Source organism: Elephas maximus, chromosome 12 (genome assembly GCF_024166365.1).
Source record: "Elephas maximus indicus isolate mEleMax1 chromosome 12, mEleMax1 primary haplotype, whole genome shotgun sequence".
NCBI classification, from domain to species: Eukaryota; Metazoa; Chordata; class Mammalia; order Proboscidea; family Elephantidae; genus Elephas; species Elephas maximus.
In genome coordinates, this window is record NC_064830.1 from 48316424 (window position 1) to 48332214 (window position 15791).

The following is a 15791-nucleotide window of genomic DNA, read 5'->3' on the forward strand; positions in this document are numbered from 1 at the left end:
GAGCTCAAGTCACCTGAGAATTTGAAGAGGTTTAAGGTAGAGTGCTTGTGCTTTCGTACATTCTATAATCTCCCTGGAGGGGAGTGAGAGAGGGAGGGTATCAGCCTCATTTTTTATGTGAAGGTATGAGGTACAGACAGGTCAGATACGACAAGCAAAACCAGGATTAAGAGCCCTGACTGGTGGAAGAGAATCCAAACTCTACTAAATATATCATACCTTTTTTTTTTTTTAAAGATACATCTATTCCCACTATTTTGATTTGCTGTGTTTTTGAGGTGCTGCCATGTATTAACTGGTCACTCCTCACAAATTACCAATTTCCCAAAACAATAGTTTGTGAACTCGTAGTGGGCCTCTTTATAGACATGGAATATAAATAATTACAATTGCTTATGACTTAAAACATAGCTTCTGCAAACTAACTTAGGAGCCCTGGTAGTTCAGTGGTTGAGAGCTCAGCTGCTAACCAAAAAGGTGAGCAATTTGAATCCGCCAGCCACTCCTTGTAAGCTCTAGGGGGCAGTTCTACTCTGTCCTGTAGGGTCTCTATGAATTGGAATCTACGCAATGGCAATGGGTTTGCTGTATGGGTTTTTGCGAACTTTAACTGTATGTGTTCAAATTTTAGGTGGAACTTTCTATCTTAGCTAATAAATACTAAGAGTCCACAGCATCCATATGAATTGCTATAGTCATCTGGCTGGAGCAGGTGCGAGTTATAGTCCAGATCAATCTCTTGCTGACACCCAGGGGTTACACCGGGTTAAATGAAACACCTGTGGCCTTCGTGTCTCACTGTGGAGCTGTTTATTATTCGTGTATGCAGGCATTTAAGATTTGACTATCATTTACATGAAAATTGATACCAGTAAAGACGATTAGAATCTATCAACAAATGAATCTCAGTGGTAATAAGGCACAACCTGAAAATGTAATGGATTTACAGTTTTTTAGAAAGGGATATGACTTCCCCCCCATTAATAAGAGTAAAGAGTTGGCTATTTAACCATGGTAGCACTCTCTGTTTAATTGGTTACTGCTGTTAGAAATGTAAAATGAACCATGTTTCTCAGTTTTTGACAGCTTCTCTGTCATCATCCTTTAGGAATGTTTCTCCAAGTGTGATTCTTGAGCCCCTTTCAGGTGGCTTGTGAGTTAGATTACAGTTTATATTTTGATTATTTTCTTTTGTGGCTGGCATCAACCAGAGCTTACCGACACAGGGATTTAGAGCTGAGCTCATTGACATCTTGTCTTCATGTATGCCTGATGACAGTATTTTTGGCAGTTAAGCAGATAAGGAAAGGTGGTCTCCAGGGTGTCAGTGCTCCTACAGATGCACAGGACTGCAGCTCTAGGGCACCCGAGTGGCATTCAGAGAAATGAACGGTTGTCTAGTATCAGCTTAGAACATAATGGCTTCCTCATATTTAAAGTGATACTTTAGATTTGGACGATGCTTTGACTGGTCACATATACACACACAGAGAGGGAATCAGTCCTGCTTGGGAATGCTGCAGTGCCTTGCAGGTAATAAAAAATGCTTTCCTGCCAAGGTGATGCTTTGGCACAGCTATTACCAGGAAAAAAAGTGGATGTGAGAATGGAGGAGAGGCAGAAAAACAGAAGAAAATGAAAACTTACTGATAATAAAAAGTAAAGCGTTTTTGCATAAGTACATAAGAAAAATTTAACATTCCTAATTCTTTTTCATGGAAATAAATTTCACCTGTGAAAACCAAGTTTAGCACCTCCACTACAACATGTCACCGTCAAACCTCCACGCACCAAGCGTTTCTTAATTTCTCTACTCCTTGCTACCCAGAGAAAAATGCTGTGCTTTAAATCTGCGTTTGATAGCCGTGATAATTACGCTATGTATATTTCAGCAAATTTGTGTTTGCACATACCCTAGGAGCCCATGATTAAAGGAGAGAAAACTTGGGTGAGTGCCAGAACAGCGGGGGACTGCATTAGAACCTCCGTAGGATCACTGGGGTGCCTGTCAGTCTACTGGCCCGGTCTGTCGTTACAAGTAGAAACCTTTCAGTTTGGTAGGTTCACGACTGAAACTGTTGGCAGTTTTTAGCTTAAAATATATTAACACTTATGCCCATGAGTGGATATGTTTCTATGCTTTCATGTATCATTGCTGCTTGAATGTTTTGTGTTTTAGTGATCAGAGTTTAATTAATGGAAACTTTTAAAATAAGTAATAATTTATATATTGGGTTTTAAATCCAGTAGGATACCTCACACTCAGTTTTGCACTTTTAGTAGGATAATTTTTTAAGGCATGAGGTATATTAATTAATAGGATGCTTGAATCTCTGGATCTATACTGGTGTTTTATCATACTCAAAGCACTCTGGGTGTCTGCGTTTTGTTTAAATGAATGTATACACATTTTCTTGAAAGTATTCACCGCGTGTTCACAATTGTCAGATTAATCAGCACAACTGGAAGTATCCAAGTGAAGTTTCAGTTAGTTGTCTATGAATTTTCTTTTCCACGTAAAGAATGCCTTTCCCCATGCTGAAGCATTACAAACAACTCCTTTATTTCCGCTTTCTCTCCGGTCGAGTGGTCCACCATCAACAAGGCTAAGGAGACATCTGTGACTCCAGCTATGAAACACAGAAGCAGCTAATTCTGACTACATTGAAGCAGAGCACACACATTTGAAAAGAAGCATAAGGAAGTATACAACAGCCATGCATAAAAGCCTTACGCAACCAAATCCACCCGTGTTTAACACTCGTCTATTTTCTTCTTTTGAAAGAATAGGATGAACTCATGCTCAAAACCTTTCTAAGGCGTGAAAATACATCTGTTTTATGTGGCACTTCAAAACAAGTTGGCACAGAATGAAAAATCACGTTTGGTCTCTGGTGAGTAGAGGAACCATCACCTAGGCCCTGAGGCTTAGGGTTCCCAAGGAAGAGAAATGAGTATGCAACAGGCTCAGGGCCCCGGTTGGGTCACGTTCTTGTTTTTCAGAATGGAGTCCTTGTAATTGCTTGTTCCAGGGGCAGCGGTGGCCTCCAAAGGCAGGCCCTGCTGCTGGTAGCCGTAGTTGACGTTTCCGCAGGGGAAGTGGCGCAGCCGGAACAGAGGCACTTCCTTGATGCTGGCGGTCAGCGAGGACGGTTCCAGCAGCAGGGAGGCGCCCGCCAGTCTCCCGGCGGCAGCGCTGGGCGGCGCAGTACAGCCTCCCTCGCGTCCCGCCTTTCCCTGCTCTCGCTGCTGCTTCCTCGCCGCTACAGGATCGTTCTTTTTGGCGGCAGGCTTCTCTGCAAACCACGAGCCGTAGGTTGGGTTCCATAAGCTGGTCGGTTTGTTTCGGGATCCCTGGACTTTGTGCACCTCTGTCGGTGGGTTGGACTGAGAGAAGGCCATGTTAACGTGTCCCCCTTCCCCGGCCGGCCCTCGAGGGCCTCGGACACAGACCTCGGCCCCGGCCGCCTTCTTCCCGGCTCTGCCCGAGGAGGTGCTGGGCAGAGGAGGTGGGGCGGTCGGGCAGTGCTCTCCTTCCCTTTTCGCTTGCTGAGGAGACACTAGCAGAGGAGGAATCCCCTCAGGGTCTTTGGGCCTCATGGGCACTTTCTCTTCCTCTTCCATAAGTGGACCGTATTCTATTGGTAACGCAGTATTGATTACATCTGGATCCTATCAGTAGGAGAAACGGATTAAAACTTAGAATCGCAGACAAAAGATAATGGATCCCAAGGTTACCATAGGGATAATCTCTTCCAAACTTACCTGCAGGTGAGGAAACCATTCAATATTTATTGAGAGTATATTAGTTTATAGGCACCAGGGGATAAGAAGTGACTGTGAAATCATACTTATCCTTGAAGAGCTCAGAGGATAAGTTCCATAATGGGTGGTGTACAGGGAGCTAGAGGGGCACCCTACTGCCTGGGGCACTGGAGGGCGGTCAGGAAAGGCTTTACAGAGGTGGTGACCTTTTGGCAAACCTTATAGATTAATGAGTTTGTAAAAAAAAAAAAAAAGTTATGAATTAGTTGTTATTTTTTATTATTCCCATTTATTCTTAATAAAATCCCTCCAACTAAACAGAAAAGCGTGTAAGTGTGTGGGGGGCAGAAGGAAGGGGAGGAGGAAGGAGGAGAAGGGAGGAGAGGAGAGACACCATATTGGCTTATAAGGTTTGTTTTTTGTTCTTCCCTAGCTACTTAGCATTTTCATCATATCTGGGTTACACTGAATTATAACTTTTTTTGCATTATATCATCACTTCATTTCATGGACAGATACCATAGTGCAGTGGTTCTTTCACTTGTTTAAATGTGATGGTGCCCTTTGTGGAAATCAGGTAATACTGAGGTGTAATGGGCAAAATTAGTCCCTTGGTGGTACAAATGGTTAATGTGCTTGGCTGCTAATTAAAAGGTTGGAGGTTTGAGTCCACCCAGAGGTGCCTTGGAAGAAAGGCCTGTTGATCTACTTCCATAAAATTAGCCATTGAAAACCCTACGGAGCACAGTTCTACTCTGGCACAGGTGGGATCTCCATGAGTCTGAATAGACTTGACGGCAACCGATAATGAATAAAACTTTTACAAAATTGATTTTGTGCTAGATTATTCTTACAGTAATAGGTTGTCATATAGAGAAGCAGAAGCAGTTGCCAAAGGTTTAAGAAAAATTTGTGGAAGGAAACTTTAATTTGAGGAAATTTAACTCATTAATATTTTATGCAAATGGGGAAAAGGCCTCCATTACTTGAGTTTAACAGAAAAACACATTGGTGTGATATTCACCAGCAAAAAAAATACCTTCCCATTCTCTTCTCACCCTTTAGTTCCCTCTCTGTTCAGTATTAATTTCCATAGCAAGTTATTTAAAATATGTCTGTATAAAACCACCTACTTTAAGAAGGATATTACTCTACATGCTTGGGAGAAAAATTACTGCTAAGTGTATGTATTTAAATTGGTGTATTCCATTAATACAACTTAAAATTTCATTAAGCATAAAGTTCTCTGAAAGAACCCCAAGTAACATGGGAAATGAAGTCCATCTAGATAAACGCTGACTCACCTACTACTGAGCGTAAAGAACCTGGGAGGATGGAATGGGGAGGATGGAATGGTGAGGCTAGAAAACGAATTTAATTTAAAAATGTGCACTTGTTTTGTCACAGCTAAGATGGGGGAATTTAGAGAGGTGGTGACTTATTGTCTGCCTTTTTAAAAGTACTCTCCAGAATGCAATATTCTGACAAAATGAGAGCCAAGAGAGGGGAAGAAAGCAGATGCCAATGGAAAAGCCCCTGTGGGGCAGCGGTGTGGCTGGTGGAGGGCTTAGTCTTGACCAGCAGGCTCCTTGACCTCCACTGACACTGGAAGGAAGCTGGCGAGAGTGGATGCAGATGCAAATAAGCTTGTATTGGAGACAGGGAGGAAACTGAGTGGATTCTCACCCCACAGCCTTTGCTTTCTCGATGAGGTGGGAGGCATAGTTGTCTGCTAGCAGTCAGGGAGAGAAGTGACAATTTACACTCATTACTGAAGGAACTAGGTGAGGGATCTGCACAGGGACCTACGAGACTGCTAAAAACTGTGTGGCTTGGACAACCTCTCCAGACCTCAACTCTCATTTGTGAAAGGGGATATTATACTTACCTCAGTGAGGATAAAATGAAATTCGTGAAAAGCGATTTGTGCTACATAAATACTATGCAAATACTACCGATGATGTAAAAATGTCTCCAGATTACCAGGCGCCTTCCTGTATAACTTAATTATATACTGTCAGCTTTTTTCACACGTTAAAATTTCTCCAGTCAGGCTACAAAATATTTGAGAGCAGGTGTGTTCCATACTTCTCTGAAGCTCTGGTTTTGTCTAATAAAACATTAGGTACCCAGTAGGGACTAAGTTAATATTGCAAATTGAGTGGATTCTCTAATATTGTTGAGCATCTGGCCCTGTGTCATGTGCTGGTACAGAACGCGGCAGTTACTAGCATTTGCAAAATGGGCAAACTGAGATACCAAGCGTTTCACTTCATAGATGGCTAGCATCCATTCTCACAACTTGTCATGAAAAGTCTTTTCCATATGGAGTAAGTACCAGCCAAGGGGAGGAATGTTTGTACCTGGGTGCAGTATTCAATCCTCTCCAGAATTATGGCAAAGTTGGGCCTGTCTTCAGGCTGATGTTGCCAGCACTGGGTCATTATCCGGTATCTAAAAGAAGAATAAACACATTTGCGAAAATCAGGAGAACCACGAGGATGAAAAATACATTTTTCTCCCCAGCACTTTTCTAAATGGAATGGGGTGGCACGCTTGTCTTTTTGAGGGTGGCGCCTCAGCTAGGTCCTGCTGCCCTCTGCTGATGGGCCAAGGAATAGTGCCCCGGCATCATGATTCTTCTTTTTTTTTTTTTAATCATGATTCTAACCCCAGAGCTCATGAACACAGACGTGCTGGTGTTGACTTTAAATAGGACTCCTCTCACTCGGTTCCACTTTTGGGACACCATATTCTAATTATATTTCGCATCTGCCTTGCTTGTGGGGAGGAGGTGAAAGATGCCAGACGAACTGCAAAAAACAGGGAACGTTTAAAGGAGATCCAGACATACGGTGTAGGGCAGCAGGGATTGAGGACGGCACTCGAAGTCCTAGGAGAGGCTTGCGGAATGCAGGCCTGGTGAGTCCACAGCCCCCAGGCAGATCCCTTTCCTGGCTTGGTGTTACTGCTTTCCAGGGGCCGAAGACAAACTATCTCATTAAAGTCTCAGACACATCTTGGGCATATTAAATGAGGTCAGCCATCTGCCACTTAATTTTAAAATAAATAAGCATATGTGGCAGTAGATATCTTTTGAAAAGAAAAACTGTGCTTAATAACTAGTAGAAATGTTCCTAAGAGGGTCATACACAGGCCCGGGGCAGTTCTTAGGTGGGTCCATCCGTCCTCCACTCGTCACGAACTCCAGAACTTCCTGGTTGCTTTTGCTAGGGTATGGCATATATCCCAGGGAAAATATTTCCCATAGCAGCACTCCAAAGGACCTGTGCACAGGACAGAGGAATATATGATGGATGGACACACACACACGCACACACAGACACACATTTCAAATTTTAATTTTTTTTCATTATATATGGTTCCACAATAGAGAAGTTTTAAGATGGAAAAAAGTAAAAATAAGACAGTACCACAGGTAATGCTCCATAAAAAGATAACCATTGTTAGCATTGGTATTTGTTTTTTGTTGTTATTCCAGTTAAGTTTCTGTGCTTAGATTTTTTTTAACATAATTGCAGTCCTAGTCAATATGCAATTTTAAGCCTAGATTTTTTTACACATTCCATTATAGCATAAACATTTCCGATTCTAATACATTTTATAAATAAAATTTGAAATAGCTATAAAACATTCCATTGATTTGTCATAATTTGCCATAGAATTTCTATATTATCTTCAGTTTTTTAAATATTTAAAATTCTGTGATGAATCATGTAGGGATAAAGGTTAGTATCCACAATGTGTAAAGAACTCCTACAACTCAACAACAAAAAGATGAACAATCCAATTTAAAAAATGGGCAAAGGACTTGAATAGACATTTTTCCAAAGAAGATATTCAAATGGCCAACAAGCACATAAAAACATTTTCAACATCATTAGCCATCAGTGAAATGCAAATTAAAACCACAATGAGATACCATTTCATACCCAATCTTTTTTAGGATGGCTAATATATATTAAAAAAAAAAAAAAAGCAAATAAGTGTTGGTGAGTATGTGGAGAAATTGGAATCCTTGTACTCTGCTTATGGGAATTTCAGCTATATATTTTTTGCTTGTCTAGATAGATCACAGCATGTTTTGAGAGAACTAGTATATAGACTGCAAATAAACGTTTCTTTTCTTGGTTTAGGGTTCAAAGGAGAAAGAAATGGCATTGGTCATAGACCTTTAATTTGGCAAATAATTTAGAAAATAAAAATGTAAGACACTCAGTGAAATTGGAATTTCACATAAACAATGAGTAATTTTGTAGTATAAATATGCCCCAAATATTTTATGGAGTATACTTATACTTAAAAATCATTCAATGTTCATCTAAAATTCAATTTTAACTGGCTGTTTTGTATTTTATCTGACAACCTGACAGAGAAGGAAAACCTATATTTCGTATGCCAGACGGTGCTTTAGTCACCCATAAGACTGTCCTACATAGGAGCAGCAAGCCCAAGGGTTTACACTGAAGCATACAAAATCAAATAAAAACAAATATTTAAGAAAACCGCACTTTCTCTCACAACTAAACTTGCTCTGGCTGAAATTATAGAAATAGCAAAAATGATTGCTGATTACTTGTAATATTTGAATCAACGAGGATAACAATCTGATGAAAGGGCTTTTAAATCATGAATTGTGCTAACTGTGCTTGTTACCAGCTTTCTAAAGCTAAATCTTATTTTTGTTAATTCATAACTTGAAGGTGGAAAATTGTCTCCAGGTGTGGTGGAGGGAGGGGCTAGCTCTCAGGAAAGATTGGAGCCAAAACTTCCTGCATTATATTCAGATGTACTGCCAGCTGATCCCACCATCTGTTGCAGTTCTCTGAGCCTCCGACTCCTATATCTAATGCCTCCTGAACATCTCCACTTGCCTTTTAATAGCAACTCAAGCTAACAGGTCCAAACATAACTTGCTTTGCACTCAAGCTGTTTCCTCCTTTGTTCTTAACTCAGCGGTACCACTGTTCACCCATTTGCTCAAGCCAGAAGCATAGGAGGCGCCCACCCCCCATCCCACAATCATTCAGCAAGTCTTGTTAACTTTACTTTCAAGACAGACTTTGACCACTTTTCACTACTTCCACAGGTACCACTAAGCCAAGCCCTGCTCCTCTTTCACCTAGAACTTGGCAGTATTTTCCTAACTGGTTTCCCATTTTCATCTGCCCTACTGCAGTCTATTTTCAATGGCAGTTAAAGAGATCTTTTAAAAACAAGAGTCATGTCACACCTCTGCTTACAGCTGTCCACTAGCATCCGTTGTGCTTTAGAATAAAATCCACATTCCTTAATCTGGGTTCTAAAAAGGGCTTCCAACCAGTTCATTTTGGTCAATCCCCTGCTGAGAATTTTCATTTCCACCCCAAACTCAAAAAAACCAAACCCCATTGGTGTCGAGTCAATTGATTTCTACCCCAGGTATACTGAATTAGAATCTACACTTTAATAAGATCCCAAGATGATTCTTATGTGTACAAAATCCTCACAAATGAACCAATAAGCAACATCATGATAAACAGAGAAAAGATTGAAGTTGTCAAGGATTTCATTTTACTTGGAGCCACAGTCCACACCCATGGAAGCGGCAGTCAGGAAATCAAATGACATATTGCATTGGATAAATCTGCTGCAAAAGACCTCTTTAAAGTGTTAAAAAGCAAAGATGTCACTTTGAGTACTAGGGTGCACCTGACCCAAGCCATGATATTTTCAATCACCTCATATGCATGCAAAAGCTGGACAGTGAATAAGGAAGACCAAAGAAGAATTGATGCCTTTGAATTATGGTGTTGACGAAGAATATTGAATATACCATGGACTACCAGAAGATTGAACAAATTTGTCTTGGAAGAAGTACAGCCAGATGCTCCTTAGAAGCAAGGATGTTGACACTTTGTCTCACATACTTTGGACATGTTATCAGGAGGCACCAGTCCCTGGAGAAGGACTTCATGCTTGCTAAAGTAGAGGGTCAGCAAAAAAGAGGAATACACTCAATGAGATGGATTGACACAGTGGCTGCAACAATGGGATCAAAAATAGCAACATGTGAGGATGGTACAGGATTGGGCAGTATTTCCTTCTCTTGCACATAGGGTCACTGTGAGTTGCAACGGACTCGATGGCAACTAACAACAACAACAACAACAACATCTTTTATGTGGGACCAGTTTTTACTATTATTTTTCTCTTCAGAGGCTTGCAGAATCTTTACTGTCACCATGGTTCTGAAATTTCACGATGATGTGCTTTTGTGTGGATCTTTTTACCCACAGTGCTTGGCACCTGGTGGATGCTTTTCATTCTGGAGTTTATGTCCTTCCATTCTGAGAAATCTTCCTGAATTACTTCTTAGATATTTTTATTCCCTTCATTTCCTCTGTTCATTCTTTTTGAGACTCCTATACCTCAACCAATTGGATCTATCGATCTAATTCTCTTCATTTTCTTATCATTTCATTCCTGTATCCCATCTCTTTATTACAGTTGTTTTATTTTCTAGAAGCTTAACTCTGTCTTCCAACCTTCTGTTGACTCTTGTATTTGTATCATTATATTTAAAAAAATAAAGTTTATATTTTAGAACAGTTTTTAATTCATAAAAAGTTTTGAAGATAGTACAGGAAGTTCCCATATACTCTGCACCCAGTTGCCCTATTATTAATATCTTTCATTAGTGTGGTACATCTGTTACAATAAACAAACTGATATTGATACATTATCATTAATCCTTTATTAAACACCCATTCTTTATTCAGATTTCCTTACTTTTTATCTAACCTCTTTTTTCTGTCCCAGGAACCATAACACATTACATTTAATTACCATGTCCCCTTAGGCTCCTCTTGGCTGTGAGGGTTTCTCAGACCTTCCTTGTTTTTGATGACCTTAACAGTTAGGAGGAGTGCTGATCAGGTGTGTTGTAGAATGTCCCTCAGTTGGGGTTTATGGAATTCCTTTCTCATGATTAGACAGGTTTTGGGTTTGGGGAGGAAGATCACAGAGGTAAAGCGCCATTTCACCATATCATGTCAAGGGTACAAGCTATCAACATGACATCGCTGTTGAAGTTGCTCACCTGGCTGAGGTCGTGTTGGTCAGATTTCTCTACCATGAAGTTACTCCCTACCCTCCCGCCCCCGCCACATACACACTGTACTCTTTGGAACGAAGACACCACACAAAAAAAAAAATTTTTTTTTTTTTTCCACACAGCCCACACTTAATGAGTGGGGAGTCACAGTCCACCTCTCCCAGGACTCTATTATATTTTTATTTCCAGAGTTTATGTATTTTTTTCTAGAACACATTGTTTTAAGTAACTTTTTTTCCTTGGTTTATGATTGCAATAACTTTTCATTTTTCTGAGGATATTATAGTTTTTAAAATTTTTCCTAAGCTTTCTGCATTTTTCTTCCTCCAAGTTCCTTTTTATATGTTTGTTTTCTTCAGATTAGAGTCTTTTTCTCAAATGTTTGGTGATTCTTGGCTGGGATTTTTTTTAAAGACTGGGATACCGAGAAGCTGATTGGAAGCTCAATGTAGATGAGGCCTGTCCATGGTGGACATCACTCTAGGGCCATCTGGCTTGTGGCTGCTGTGACAAATTACCACAAATTTGGTGGCTTAAGATGACAGAATTGTTTTACCTCACAATTCTGAAGGCCAAAGGTCTGAAATCAGAATCCCTGAGCTGAAATAAAGGTGTGGGCAGGGCCATGCTCCCTCTGGAGGCTCTAGAGAATCCCTCCTTGCCTCTTTCAGCTTCGCGTGGTTGCTGGCATTCCTTAGCTTGTGGCTGCATCACTCCAATCTCTGCCTCCATGGTCACATCATTGCCTCTTCCTCTTCTGTGTGTGTGAAATCTCCCCCTGGCTCTCTCTTAAAAGGACATTTGTGATAGCATTTAGGGCCCACCCAGATAATCCATGTTAATCTCCCTTTATTGAGGCCCTTAACTCAATCACATCTGCAAAGACCCTTTATCCTTGTAAGGTAACATTTTCAGGTCCAGGGATTAGGAACTGATAACCCTGGGGGGCCAGTACGCAGCCTGCTACACTGGGCAACCCTAATTGTCCATATCTGTAGTTTTTCTCCTAATTGGCCAGTTCCTCCAAGGAGGAATTCTCTCATCTCCTGCCAGCTACCAGTGTTCTAGAGCCAAGGGGAGGAAGGTGGACAGACACTCTGATATAAGTAAATTTTTAAGAAATATCTTACTTATGGTACAGTGCCCACACTCAATGATGTCTAATGTCTCCAACCAGAAAGACCCTAGCCTCTTCAGAGTGGAGACTCCCAGTCTTGTGCTGATGTAGGAGTGGGACAGGCAACAAGACTCAGGGGTGAGGGAAAGAGCCAGAGGGTCCAGTTACTGCTTAAACAGACTTTAAACTGATTTTTTTTATACCCCTACTTTCAGAGATACCTAGTACCTCCAATACCTCGGCCTTTAAGGCAGAGTGAATCAGCATGCTTCTGAACCGAACCTTGGTTTAGATAGGAACTTTCTGGTATTAGTAAGACACCACCTGTTCAAAAACTTTCCAGTTTTCAAAATCATATCATCATTGTCTTTTTTGTCCTTGTGGGTTTTCATACAATTTGAAGATTCCTTTTGCTATTGTGTGTGTGTGTGTGCATTTTGTTCAATCTGCCATTTAAAAATGCAAGTCCAGAGTATGTTTTTAATTAAGAGTTTTGTAATTGATTTATAGTTTTATTCAATTGTTACAAATAACTGGCCTGCAAAATACTTTTTTTTTTTTTTTTTTTTGTATTTACACATGTGGCCTATGGGACCCAGGACTTAGATCCTTGCCTGGATGGGTAGCTTCTGACCAGTCTGATGCTCTGGCCATAGACTGGGGGCTAGGCCCTCTGAAGGGAGCCTGCTATCTTGTGAATGGGACAAAAGGGTTATTTTTTTTGTTTGTCTGTCTCCACTTAATAATGTAAGCTCCGCAGTGGCAGAGACTGTTTTTTTCACTGCCGAATCCGTAGCATCCAGAACCTTGCCTGACACACAGCAGGTGCCCAATGTTTACTGAGTAAAGCAATTCGTGGGTGAGCTGTTAGAAAACAGCCTGTTGGGATGGTCAACAAGTCCTGGTCATCTCCCTTCTTGGGTTCTCTGTAAAGCAACTATGCCAGGCTGTGTGGCCATGTCCATATGGGTCAGCAGGGAATTTGTCTTCTCCCTTCTCACTGTCCCTCCTGTCTAACCCTCTGCTAACAGCATCATTAATTTCATTTTCTTGAATAATCAATGCAGACCCTCCACATCAGATGGAAGTCCCTAGATCATCCTGTGTCAAGATAAACCCTGTCTCCACATTCTGATGGCGGAGACAATATGGCCGAGGTCTTTCTTGTAAAGAGTTGTTCTCAGTGTGTGGTCCCCGGGCCAGCAGTGTCAACATCACTTGAGAACTTGTTAGAAAGGCAAGTTCCTTTCTTTCAGAACTTCTTTCATTCTCAGCCCGACACCCCAGACCTTCTGGATCTGAAACTCTAGGGGTATGGTCCAGTGATCTGTGTTTTAACAAGCCCTCTGGCTATTCTGATGCATGGCCCAGTTTGAGAACCACTGTTGGCAGGGGCAAATTAATTCTTTTATCCTTCCCCTGTCAAGAGTATGAAATTATTTGGTCCAAGAGCACCACCTTCAGGCTGATGGCAATACCTGGGGGAGGGTAGAAGCAAGACTCACCATGTGTCTGTTTTAGAGGTAAATATTCCTTCCATGAAGGCCTCTGGGGGCATCCATTTAACGGGAAGCATTGCACATCCACCTTTTCTGTAGTAGCTCGCTCTGTGGGCAAGAAGAGGAAAACCAGAATTGGCTCAGGAGATGGTGCTGAGCGGAAGCTCTGCCAGGCAATTCAGGACCATGAAAACAATGGACTTACCCAGTGAGAGCTGAAATGAACACACACTTATTGGCAGTTCAGGAGGTGAGCAGGGGAACACAGATCATTTAGTTAAGAACTTTGGTGTCATGATTTAATAGGAGACAAAATAGCCTGCTAGAGGCATGAACGAAAAGATCTATGCAATGACTAAAACATCCATTAGCCAATGTTTAGATTTCCCTGTGGGTTTTGTTTATTATAACTCATAATGACTAGCATTACTCCAACCTTGTAAGTACAGCCTGTTCCTGACCATCTGCAGTTATGGAAGATTCAAAACAGGAGACAACTGTGTCTTATTCACTTGTAGATCCTCTTAGTATTTAGCTCAATATAGGCATCTGACAAATAGTCAGCTGCATTAATGATATCACTTATAAAAACTAATAAGTTAACTCATATGCCTTTTAAGCCAACTGTATACCTAGTCCTGTGTTTTCCTGTCTGGGTGTGTTGTGGGAAGCAGCTTCCAGCCAGCTCTCTAAATTAATTTATTACTTTAATATACATGCATTGAGTATTTAGTATGTATAAGGTACTCTTCTATGTGCTGAGGTCATAAATAAGTCATAGCCTCTCCCTTACAAGGATATGGCTTAGTGGTAGAAACATACATAAACAAATAGAAACATATATAAACAACTGTGGTACAGAATAACATGCATAATGCCACTATGTACAAAGTTCAGTAGCACAAATGAATAATTGATTCATTCTACTTGGGGTGGGGGCGATGGACAGGGAAAGCTTCAGAGAGGGAGACTGATGGGATTGAGTGGTGAAGGACCTCTCCCAGAAAGCCATCCTAGACATGGAAAATTGCCTGGAGTATACGGGGAACAGTGAGAAATGCAGGTAATTTGGGATGATTGAAGTGTAGAGTTTGGGAGTTACCAGAGATAAGGCTGGAAGGAAAGAGGCAGATCATAGAGGCTTGCTAAGCCAAGCTGCAACATTCAAATCTCAAGCTATAGGCAGTTCCAGGAGTATTCAGAGAAAGGAGGGGAAGAAGAACTGAGGCTCTCTGGGTAATAAAAGAAGGTAAAGTAGGACATAGAAAAGCAATGTGATGGATACCAGTGGTAGACAACTGTAGTAAAAACATTGCCAATTTATAATACTCCATGTGCTCTTGGAAACCCTGGTGGAGTAGTGGTTAAGTGCTGCAGCTGCTAACCAAAAGGTCGGCAGTTCGAATCTGCCAGGCGCTCCTTGGAAGCTCTATGGGGCAGTTCTACTCTGTCCTATGGGGTCTCTATGAGTCGGACTCTACTCGACGGCAACGGGTTTGGTTTTTTGGTCTGATGTGCTGTTAGCCTGAGATCAGCATTCTCACCCTTGTGGAGATTGTTCCCAGCTCTGACTAAGGTCTTCTTGGGTGCTTGGCTTGATCTCTCTTATTCTCCAAAAAACTAAAGCTCTATTTAGCCATTTCTCCTATCCCACCCTTTGGGGTTGCTGCTGTTAGCTGCTGTAGAGTCAGGCCTGACTCATGGCAACCCTATGCACAATGGACGAAAATGCTGCCAATGATTGACTGTTGTAACCCATAGGGTCTTCATTGGCTGGTTTTTGGAAGTAGATTGTAAGGCCTTTTTTCCTAGTCCATCTGACTCTGGAAGCTCCACAGAAATGGTTCAGCATCATAGCAACATCCAAGCCTCCATGGCAGACAGGTGGCTGGGGTAGGGAAGGTATAATTAGTAACCACGCATTAGAGAGATTGGCTTAGCTCATGTAGCAAATCAATGCTGTGAATAATTAGAAAAAGACGCTAGAGATTGGGAGGAGAAGAGAGATAAAGTGGAATAGATGGGTTTTGTCCTTTTTTTTAAAAAATGAAAAATCAGGTTTGGGAATATGACAGTAAAAAGAAAGGAAGGTGAGCTAAGTACTTATGGGCTCTTGAACTCTTTTCCAGGTGTGGGTAAAGAAGACCAATGAGCTGGTCCAATTATCTTGTCAGTTCTGGGGGGCTCTTGCCTGGGATGATGAAGACTATGGCCATCCAGTATTCTTGGGTATTGAGGAGAGTGGTTGAGTAAGCTAAATAAAGTTTACTTAATGGTTTTTTCCATGTAAGTA

The 15791-nt window shown here is 41.3% G+C and overlaps 1 protein-coding gene across 1 annotated transcript in view; it reads right to left on the bottom strand.

Moving 5' to 3' along the window:
- Positions 1-2751: 2751 nt before the first annotated feature.
- Positions 2752-15791, bottom strand: part of ALK (ALK receptor tyrosine kinase) — a 1066008-nt gene continuing 1052968 nt past the window's right edge. The window contains exons 26-29 of the mRNA XM_049904948.1: positions 13505-13606; positions 6918-7052; positions 6129-6219; positions 2752-3672 (exon numbers count right to left, since the gene is read on the bottom strand). Coding sequence (XP_049760905.1) covers positions 2968-3672; positions 6129-6219; positions 6918-7052; positions 13505-13606 — 1033 coding nt within the window. The 3' untranslated portion in view covers positions 2752-2967. The remainder of the gene's footprint in view (positions 3673-6128; positions 6220-6917; positions 7053-13504; positions 13607-15791) is intronic.